General features: G+C 33.3%; 2 protein-coding genes across 6 annotated transcripts in view; one reads left to right on the top strand and one right to left on the bottom strand.

The window, feature by feature from the left end:
• The first annotated feature begins 333 nt into the window (after window positions 1-333).
• Window positions 334-5,205, top strand: LOC115246251 (testis-expressed protein 10 homolog). Of its 2 annotated transcripts, XM_029824975.1 has the most exons (6): window positions 334-775; window positions 911-2,084; window positions 2,159-2,390; window positions 2,573-2,727; window positions 2,805-2,944; window positions 4,950-5,205. In XM_029824975.1, exons 1-5 carry the CDS (start codon window positions 572-574, stop codon window positions 2,906-2,908), a joined length of 1,869 nt encoding a protein of 622 aa, XP_029680835.1. In that variant the 5' UTR covers window positions 334-571; the 3' UTR covers window positions 2,909-2,944; window positions 4,950-5,205. The 2 variants fall into 2 exon arrangements, with proteins under 2 accessions (XP_029680835.1, XP_029680828.1); XM_029824968.1 differs by lacking the exon at window positions 4,950-5,205 and having other exon boundaries at window positions 2,805-3,337.
• LOC115246228 (probable cation-transporting ATPase 13A3) overlaps window positions 2,978-10,600 on the bottom strand; it is a 10,313-nt gene continuing 2,690 nt past the window's right edge. For 2 of the 4 annotated variants that reach the window (XM_029824929.1, XM_029824938.1), the window contains exons 3-18: window positions 9,609-9,676; window positions 9,345-9,512; window positions 9,039-9,109; window positions 7,837-8,097; window positions 7,488-7,692; window positions 7,176-7,380; window positions 6,938-7,049; window positions 6,671-6,860; window positions 6,328-6,528; window positions 5,920-6,105; window positions 5,468-5,842; window positions 5,239-5,380; window positions 4,984-5,135; window positions 4,666-4,894; window positions 4,468-4,549; window positions 2,978-4,395 (exon numbers count right to left, since the gene is read on the bottom strand). In XM_029824929.1, coding sequence (XP_029680789.1) covers window positions 3,399-4,395; window positions 4,468-4,549; window positions 4,666-4,894; window positions 4,984-5,135; window positions 5,239-5,380; window positions 5,468-5,842; window positions 5,920-6,105; window positions 6,328-6,528; window positions 6,671-6,860; window positions 6,938-7,049; window positions 7,176-7,380; window positions 7,488-7,692; window positions 7,837-8,097; window positions 9,039-9,109; window positions 9,345-9,512; window positions 9,609-9,676 — 3,644 coding nt within the window. In that variant the 3' untranslated portion in view covers window positions 2,978-3,398. Of the gene's footprint in view, window positions 4,396-4,467; window positions 4,550-4,665; window positions 4,895-4,983; window positions 5,136-5,238; window positions 5,381-5,467; window positions 5,843-5,919; window positions 6,106-6,327; window positions 6,529-6,670; window positions 6,861-6,937; window positions 7,050-7,175; window positions 7,381-7,487; window positions 7,693-7,836; window positions 8,148-9,038; window positions 9,110-9,344; window positions 9,513-9,608; window positions 9,677-10,600 lie in introns of those variants that run through there. The other 2 variants (XM_029824947.1, XM_029824956.1) reach the window with 2 other exon arrangements.

Genomic DNA, 10,600 nt, shown 5'->3' with positions numbered 1-10,600 from the left:
GATATGTGACTAACAATATAGTAGTATTACATATATGCTACAGCCAAACAATAGGATCGCTCATTCCAGTATGTATAGAGTTCAATGAATACGATCTTAATAAAGATCGATGATGGGATCTATTCTGTTACTAGAGGCTCATGCGCATGGTTCACGTGTGACGTGTATTTGAAAAACGGAACGAGCTCTGCACTCGATTTAAGCCCGAATCACACTAGCGGCTCGCGGCTGCGATTGCGAGAATATTCGACTGTGATTGGTCGATTTGCTTGCGACTGGCGACATGCGATCAATGTAGAACGGGCTTAACGGAACGCATCCTATAAGTTTACAGTTCGGTAAGATAACCCATTTCGTTATTAGTAAGGTTAGATTGTATCTTGTTCAATCGGTGTGAATTCGAATCTTGGAATATGAAGAAGACGAAAATTGTGCCAGTTGATACATAAGCAAATTTTTTACGAAGATTAATCACTCTTAAAGAATAAGACGGAAAATAATTAAATTTATATCGATTTTAACCTTGTTTTTATATTGTGATTGATACGATACGTAACACGCGTTTAATATTATGGCTAAAAATCATAGGCGTTTGAAACGTTTAAAATCGGAAAAGGCTAAAGTAAAATTAAAGGCTAAGAAATCTATCAATCAGCTACCAAAGGGCTTAAACGTTACTGATACGTCGTTTAAAGTAAAGAAAATTTTAATACGTGAGCAATTACAACATCGAGATGAAACGGAAATTCTTAGCACTCGTAAACTTAATATTAAAGTACGTAAGAGAATATCTATCTTCTATAAATTACATATGCAATATTATATTGTCTAATTTATTTAATATACCAAGTTTGGCACTTGTATAACGTTATTGGATCGATAAGCTGTATTATTTAATTTATACTTTCAGGATCTCTTGACGCGTCTTCGACATCACAATTCATCGGTAAGGGAAGAAGCTTTGAGACAACTAAAAGACATCTTGTTACGATACCCTCCGAAAGTTTTACGCTCGCAGTTGAGTGTTTTATTACGCGGAATCGCAGCCTTGTCTATTGATAAAGAGAAAGATGTACGAAGAGATTCGTTACATGCGTTGAAGTTAATTCTTGGCCCTATTTCGAACGAGCTACTGACACCCTATCGAGAAATTTTGATCTCTTACTTGAGCTGCGCCATGACGCATATTGATTCGCGTATAAAAGAGGACTCTTTACTTTTCTTGGATGTACTCCTGGAAAATTGTGGCAGTGTACTAGCAAAGGATAGCTATAAAATTTTACCCAATTTTTTGAGCATGATATGTACGTTACATGATGAAATTAAACCTGGCGGACGATTAACGACGACCTTAAATTCTAAAAGTACTAATATTAAATGGAGAATCAAGGTCTTGAAACGTATGGCTGATGTATTTACCTCTATAGTAAACTATGAAAAGCTTTGTACAAGTGCACGCTTGAATGCCCTTTCGACGATGGTTAATGAGGCGAAGAGATATACTAAATATGTTCCCATTTATAGTGGTAGTTCGACTCAAATTTGCAAAATTGATCTTGACAGAGATTTATGCTCGGAAAAGAGTTATGCGGAAGAAACTTTATCTATAGAAGAATTTGTGAAATATGTAGATTTATTGATGCCATTGATGTTTGATATTTGGCTCGAAGTATATCCGGATGAAAGAATTGAAAATGACACAGAAACCATAATTTCCAGCGAAGCGTCTGCGTTATTGATAAGTATTGTTAAAATTCTAGAATCTATTATCGAGTATATCGATATGTTGGATCGCGATGACTACGACGTTCAGCGAATTAAGTATTGGTTCAAGAATACGTTTCATAATGCGTATATGAAGAATTTTCTATCGAGATTCCCATACGGTAAAATGAAAGAGTTCGTTAATGAATCCAAGAAACGTCAAGAAGATTTTTCTCGGATGACATTTACCGAAGGATGTTTAGAGCCAAACTTGGCGCTTTCTCGGATCCATATATGGTTTACATCACTGAATAATCACAATAAACAACTTCCTAAGCTTACTAAAGACTATTGTATATCCATTATGAACTATTTAAATGGTAAATAAATTTTTTACTTAACTATCATCTTCCCTGCATAAACTTTAAATATTTTTCTTTTTTTTTTTTTACAGATGCCATTGAAAATTGGTGCGACTCGTCTGTGTTACTGCAATTGACCAAGCTTCTAAGAACTTTATTTTTGAAAGCAAGTTCAGTTTGGTATGCAAACTGTATTAATTTAAGCCATACATTGCAGTTGATTGTAGAAGTGTCTTCTCGCCTATCTAAAAAAGAATTGCAATCACAACTATTTCTGATTATTGGTGATATTATGTTGGAATGCAATTTAAATGAGCTACACAGGTAATCAATATGGCACTCCAGCGTATAATTAACAAGTTCTATCATCACAATTCTCTTATTTTTTCTTTTTCCTTTCCTTTTTTTTTTTTTTTTTTTTTTTTTTTTTTTGGGGAAAAAATTTAATTTTTTTTTTTTTTTTTTTTCTTTTCTTTTTTTTTTTTTTTTTTTTTTTTTTTTTGTAGGGAAGAAATATTTAAGAATTTTGTTACAACCTTACCAAGCTTACTCCTGAGACCGAGCATAGATGATGCCACAATTCGATTGATTGGTCGGATAGCTTTACGTTTTAAGGAATGGGTCCGGAAGGAATTAGTAATGAAACATGAAGCTATTATCGGTGAGAAATTACACAAAGATGGTTAAGAATAAATTGTATTATCACATAATTAACGTATTCATCATTTATTCTTTCAGAAAATGCTAAGAAAATTGACATTATAGATTCACGCGATGATAAAGAATCTAGACTTATAATCTATAATTTATTTTACTTTATGGATTCACAAGTTTACTATTAAATAATACTATTAAAACAACTCGTTCAACTTGTCAAGGTACGAAATGAAATATATGTTTTTCAATAAATCTTATTAAATCTAACAATGTATTTTATGAGAATGATATACTAGTATCATGCGTATTTTCTACATGTGTACTACTTTGTACTTTGTATAATAAAGTAATCACATGTGTAACATAATGTACAAACGGTTTATATATATCGTAGCGCTAGAATGAGACTGATATAAATGAAAAGAAGAAAAACAAAGATGTATAAATGTATCAAAGTTTTTCTTTTCCGAAAACACTAGATTTTTTTTTCGAGTCCTATTAATAGTGCGATATATATGCAATACACGTTCTGCAAAATTTTTATGTGGATACTGTTGTAAAGTATGCGATGTATATTCCAATATCGTATATATGTGTACATTATTACACTAATACTGACGAGTTTTTCTTTCTAATAATACATTAAAAAGGTGTCTATTCTCGAAAATAGACACCTTATGTATACGATACTTGATCATTTACGAAACCAAGGTTTTCGAAACCGTTTTTCTTATTGATCTTTTTACGTGGTAATTGGATCGAATGATTGTTATGTGTAATATTCGTGATATTTTGTACATCCTCCTTTTGCAGGGTAGATAATATTGGAAGTTGTTTATCGAATTTAGGCCAATTTTCACAATTCTTCAATTCATATTCTATTTTTAGGTATCGTTTTTTCGATTTGTTTGGCTTTTGCATTCTTCTCTTCAAGGCATTCTCGATTATGCGCTCTATTATAATGCTTTCGACGAAGAAACAGATGAGAAAATTAGCTATAGCGAGCGCTAGGATAATGAGTCTCCAGTCATAAACAGGCGGTAACATTAATTGTAACGCATCCACTATCCAGTGTGCCGGATAAACCGTAATGTACGCGCATATGAGCGTTAATAAAAATATGGAAAACATAAATGCGCTGTTCGTGTAAATCGGGCGTCTATATGGTTTTCCGCGTGAAAATATAATTGCCATTGTGATGTATTGAAATATAGAAACGCAGTAGACTGAATAGTTTTCGTAACACGTGTATCTAGTAGTGTTGCTAGTAGGTACAAACGGAGTAAACCACGAAAACTGTCGAACAGCGTGATATGCTATCACTTGAAAAACTATCATCACGGACATGTGTACCGTTAGAGATAAAAGGGGAGTAAAGCCTATCAGACTCGTCATTGGCTTTGTTTTGGATAACTTCTTTTTATACGCGTGAGTTTTGCCGAAAAAGAAGGCAAAGTTAACGATTAAACAAATATCGATAAACAGAAATTGTAAATCCGTCAGGTTTGAGTCTATGGAGTATAATATTATGACGGATAGAAATTCGGTAAGAGAATATCCGACCATAAATTTAAAAATTCCAAACGACGTTATCAAGGCGGCGCGCCCTTCTCGTATTACTTTTGGGACGCAGCTTATATCGGGTACTCTCGAAGTGAAGGGACTAGCCACGCTGCAAGTGAATAACAAAAATGAAAGAAAATGATTAATAGAAAATATCGTAACAAACGCGCATATTTCTCACCTGGATTCTGCTTCGGAGAGCGATATACCAACATGCGCAGTCCTTAATGCTCCACAATCGTTTGCACCATCTCCGCACATGACTATATAAGAGCATTGCGTACAATAGTGTTTTACGTTGTTGCGTGAATATCCGTTATAAATATATCCGTTTTACTTTTTTTCCACTTATATTGTTTTACTATACTGATTTACATACCTACATAATAACCGAGTCGCATAAGCTCCATAATCAATTGTTGCTTCTGATCGCTGCTCATTCTAGCGAATATCGTACCGCGTACGCAAATGCGATCTACGAGATCGGGATAATATTCCCGCAGCGCTTGCCATGTTTGGCCCGTTAAAGCGAATCTGTAATTACAATTAACTATACCGCATTCTATGTCTTGGATCATTGGTGTCGCCAACACTTGATCTCGCGAGTTCTGTGAAAAAGAAAAAAAGATTGAAATACACATTAATCGTGACTTTTCATTGCAGGACTGCTGTCTAATTCAAGACTCGACAAGTTTACCGATTCCGAAGATTGAGACTGAACATTGAAGAATATATTTGGACGATCTTTCTCTCCTCCTCTCGAAGTTACAGTTACATCTACAACATGTTCCTCGATCGAAAGTATTCCACCCTCTTTCGCGACACTTATTGCGGTTTGGATATTATCTCCTAAGAATCAAAAGTGAAATCTGTTAAAATCGATTGTGAATATATGTATATTAAAATATCGCGTAGAAAGAAAATTTGTGAAATATTATTTATAATATCGAACCCGTAATCATCACTATGCGTATGTTGGCTTTCCTTAATTCCGTAATCACTGATGCTGTCGGTCTCTTTAATCGGTTTTCTAGAACGACTAGTCCTAAGAACTCCAAGTCCCGCTCGACTGCTTCTCGGGACAATTTCAATACCTGGAACATACATATGTACTCCCCGAGAGATATCCCATTTTTGAGAATTGTGCACGTTTATATGCGTTGATATATAGGGTATATTACCTTTGCACTATTTTCAGAGATTGTTCGACGACCCATAGCTATTACGCGATAACCCTGTCTTGTGTATCGCTCCAAAACAAGGGAAATGTCGCTAGGTACAGTTTCCGTTTTGCTTAAATTGATTATCATTTCGGGAGAGCCTTTCGTGTAAGCTCTAAAATCATTCGATCCTAATACACGTACGATCACAGACATTCGTTGTAAAGAACTCAAGAATTGATATTGCTGTATTATACCGATTTCCGAGATCTCTTCGTTTATATTTTCTGTAAAATTACTCTCCGGTAGCTTTACGATTACCGGTGCTATCCCGTCGTACTTATTTACGTCTATGCAATCCGATTCTTTTAATATCCATTTAGTACTTTCAAACATCTGTAATGCGTAACGATATCATTACATCGAGATATCGAATGATCACGACGAATAGAAATAGAACGGATATTTTTTACCTTTACGTCCAAAGGATCACCGCAAAGTTCTCCATTGATAAGTGTTAAACTATGACAAACCAGCATCCCTTTAAAAAGGGGATGATCTCTAAGTTTAGATATATCCGTCTCGGCCTCATCCAGGACACCGTTTGTACATGGTACAACACCCCACATATCCAACCCATCTTCGGTTAATGTTCCTGTCTATGTCGCCAAAGTGAAAAAAACGAGAGAAAACTTGTGTTATTGTCAACATTATACATATATATATGTACATACAGTATCGCGCAGACTGCCTGTCTATCTTGCACAACTACGTGATTATGACATAATCTGCTTCTCCTTTCCCTTCCCCCCCCCCCTCTCTCTCTCTCTCTCTCTCTCTATCCATCTATCTACATATCTATCTATCCATCTTTTTCTCACCTTATCAAAACATACGCAATTTATACTGCCGGAAGCATTTATAACTTTATTATTAATACAATAGATTCGCGCACGTTTCAATCTAGCTTGAGCATACAGTTTTCCTACAGTCATCGCGGCTGGTAATGCCGGTGGTATGACTATCGTGATAATATCTAGTGCCTTCATTGTTACATCGCTAGCTGTAATTCCTCTCGAAACCTAAATTATTTATCATTATATTAAGTAATTATTAATACCTGTTAGCTTTAAGTGAATTAATTAAATAGATAAATGCGTGAATACATATAACTAAAAAGAAATAATTTTGTATCTTACATTTACTTCAAAATAAGAGAATTACCTTGGTTACTACGGTGTATATAACAGCCAAAGTTGCAATGAATGCCAAAATGCCAATAAATTTATACGAATCTTTATCAAATTTGAAATCTGCCGGGGGTGGATATAATATAGCGGCGATTAAACCACCTCTGTTAGTTAGAAAACCAGTTCTGATCACTCTTGCGAGAGCCGGTCGGTCTCCATGATATCTGCGCGCGGATCATCTATTAGTTATCGTATATCCAGTACATTATATTCGTTTTATTAAGAATAAAAAAAAGTATACTTAGTTTGTATTATAGTGGTACCACTATATAATGTGTGATGCGTAAACTCTTTAGCATCGTACAATACGTGACGTGATGGTAATGACGTTTTTCTTACTGGTACAGATTCGCCTAAAGTTATTAAAATGAATAAATTTCTATATGTATATACAGAAAGAGAGAGAGAGAGAGAGAGAGAGAGAGCTCACACATTAAAAGAAGCATTGAGAAAAAAGATTTAGTATTTATTAGTTTTACCAGTTAGCATGGATTCGTTTAGTATGCACTGCCCTGTTAATAAGACCGCGTCGCATACGAGAGTTGCTTGATGCTTCGGTAATTCTATAATATCACCGGGCACTAATTCTTTGCTAGAAATATTCTCAAAAATACCAGTATTTCGAAGTACGCGTACGTGTACGCTCTCTGAAGATGCAACAGTACCTCGTAAATTCAGTTGGTTCTAAAAGTCAACGATAATCATATAATTTTGTTATACAAAATATAATGTTATACATAATTTTTTCTTTTCGCTATTTATACATATACGCTATTTATACATATACATACCTTTCGTGTTTGAATTATAGTGCTTGTTATGCCAAACAGTGACATTAATATTATCGCAATAGTGTAATATAGATAGTCTTCCGCAAGCCATAGTGCCACGGTAAATACTTGAAAAATATAAAATGGATTTAAAACTTCCAACAATAATAATACACCGATACTCTGGAGTTGTACGACAATGTCGTTATTTCCATATACGATGCGCCTGTAATAAAGAGAGGGAACATTCTTGAACTGGAAAAAAGCTCCATTTTCAATTATCACATAAAAATGTATATACATTAACAAATACTAAATAAATGTAAATAAAATGTTGTTTTTAACAATTAGCGTTATCTTAAAAAGTTACCTAAGCAATTGCTCTTCCTTGGACAGGCCACTATTGCATGAGAGATGAAAATCGGAACATAATGTACCATTATCAAGTCCTACGAGTTTCGAAAATGCATGTTTTGTAACGTCCCAGATATAACATTTCTTTTTGCACCAGAAAGCCTTGTATTCGTAAACCTCGCAACGCGTGCCGTTTTCTAAGTTAATTTTCAATTTCTTATCCTTGATTTTCTCTACGAGATCTTGATCAATAATAGTGGTCGCAAAACTTTGCGCACTGAAAGTGCATAGCAATAGAATTAGCGAATCTTTAATTCGCATTTCATCCTATATTAAGAAAAAGTAGATGACTTAAAAGGAACCAGAAAAGATATCTGATTAACCAGCAGGCACGACAATGCATTTTGCATGAAATTAAATTCCTGTTTGCGCCCGCGCGTGTCTTTATATGTAAAGAAATTTGTCAAAATTTAATTAATTGTATTCTCTCTCCAGATAATATATTATAATAATATGTATATATATATATATATATATATATATATTATCACATTGCTTTTAAAATTTTGGTGATTATATGCATAGGGTGATTCACAAATGCAATACTTCAGAGGGCGAATGAAACACGCTAAAATGAGTACAAGATATTATTTAAACGTTGATCATATGTATGTACATATCACATTTTCTGAGTTACAGAAGATTAAAAAAATGCTCACGCAAAGTATCGTCTTATGTTTCAATATATACGCTATAGCATTTTAATATTGAGAGTTCTTCATTTTCTGGGAAATATCAGGTGTTATTTGAATAGTTTTGAATCCATTTCGTATCTCTTTTCTTCCAGATCGTGGACATTATTAATTTGTGTAGCAAACACGATAGATTTTAAATAATCTTAAACATTCTCCTCCCTCTCTCCCCTTCTAATGGATTTAAATCAAAAAATCGCGGTGATCATGCTATGAATGAACTTAGCCATTGATTCGGGCAAAAATTGTTTAAAATGTTTGAATTGTAAGGATTAAGATTGACAATTTTATTTATTCTTTTATAAAACTTGAAAATTATAGCATATATTCTTAGCTTGTATTCGAATAACATTTTTACTTATTTTACATGTGTGTACATTCATACTCTTGAAGCATCGCTGCGCGTGTATTTATGAATCACGTTGTATATTATATTACCTTTTTTAATATCACACATTGATCTTACCTTAGATCTTTAGTAGAAATTTTCTGAACATCTCGTACAAAATATGATTTGTATACTCCTTGATAATCATCCTACATTCATTGTTATTATTATTAATATTATTTTTCTCTCTCTCTCTCTCTCTCTCTCTCTCTCTCTCTCTCTCATACACACACACACACACAACAATTATTACTACTATTCTACCACCACCATTACTACTACTACTATTATTACTTATAGAAGTTTTATATGCTTGATAGTAATAATGAAAATGATAATTTATAGTTACTAATGTATTGTATAACAATAAACAGAAAAACTTACTACTGCGAGTATTTTTGTTGCACGATTTAAAATACATTCTCGATGAGTTGCATACAAATGCAGGCGAGGATACCAGTGAAATAATAATCTTACCCATCCGATAGATAATATGTACATTACATATGTTATAATGGTTTTCAGCAAACTTTTCTCGAACCCGTAAATATGCTAAAAAATATCGCATTGCGTATATAATAAAAAATAATACAATAATTAACACAATAATAAATTTAATGCATATAAAAGAGGTGTAGCAGAGTATACCAGATGTTCATTTTGATCAACGTGAATTTTCTGCCATAAAACATCCGACTTTATGTTGTCGTTCACTTCTAAAAAAGAAATAAAGCAATAATATTATGTATGCGAAATATATATCGACGACTTAAAACAAAAAACCTATGACGCACAATGATGTGCGATGCGACTTTTTGCTTTATCTACTTTGATAGAATAATAGATAAATTTAAATATTATATCAGCGATGCGCTATTGTAAAGTATATGTAATATATAGTACTGCAATAGTAGATGTGCGTTATACTATCACAATAATAAATCAGAATAAAGTAATCGAAAAGAGGGAGAGAGATTAGAATGGATTACAGACCAACGAAACATAGACTAGAAAAGTAGAGAGAATGTAATATAAATGCAAAGAATGTATACTTTATGCCATTAAAAAGTTTGTCAGAAATACACATGTCATAAATAAAGATACAGGTGTAGCTGTCATCCATAAGCGGTAACATGTAAAAATTATTTGCTTGTCAATTTGCTTGTTATTAATTTTTATTGCTCATAAATTACGTATATTTGTTTTGTTATTTTGGAGCGATTTAAAGAGTTTTATGTAACAATCGACACTTCAAAGCCGAATGTATCACTCTAAAAAGTGGAGAAAAGAGAAAGACATTAAAAATATAAAGCAAAAACATATGATTAAAATTTTTAATTAAATTAAAAGAAAAGAGAAACCTCGCAAAGTTGTTTTTTTTACACATATCTTTACCCATCTATCCGCACTATGTGTGTGCGTGCATATGTATGTGTAAAGAGAAAAGAGAGAGAGAGAGAGAGGGAGAGAGAGTAACGTAAATTTTAGAAATTATTCTCTCTCTCTCTCTCTCTCTCTCTCTCTCTCTCTATCTATCTTTCTCTTTCTTTTTGTGCAACTACAATCGCATTTTCGTAAATAAAAATTATACTACTTCTCATTACAACAGTTTATACATGTTTCTGTATATATATATATAT

Source organism: Formica exsecta, unplaced genomic scaffold (assembly GCF_003651465.1).
Source record: "Formica exsecta isolate Colony F162 unplaced genomic scaffold, ASM365146v1 scaffold1010, whole genome shotgun sequence".
NCBI lineage: Eukaryota > Metazoa > Arthropoda > Insecta > Hymenoptera > Formicidae > Formica > Formica exsecta.
Note: the sequence above shows the minus strand (reverse complement) of the source record. Positions and strands in the feature narration are given on the sequence as shown.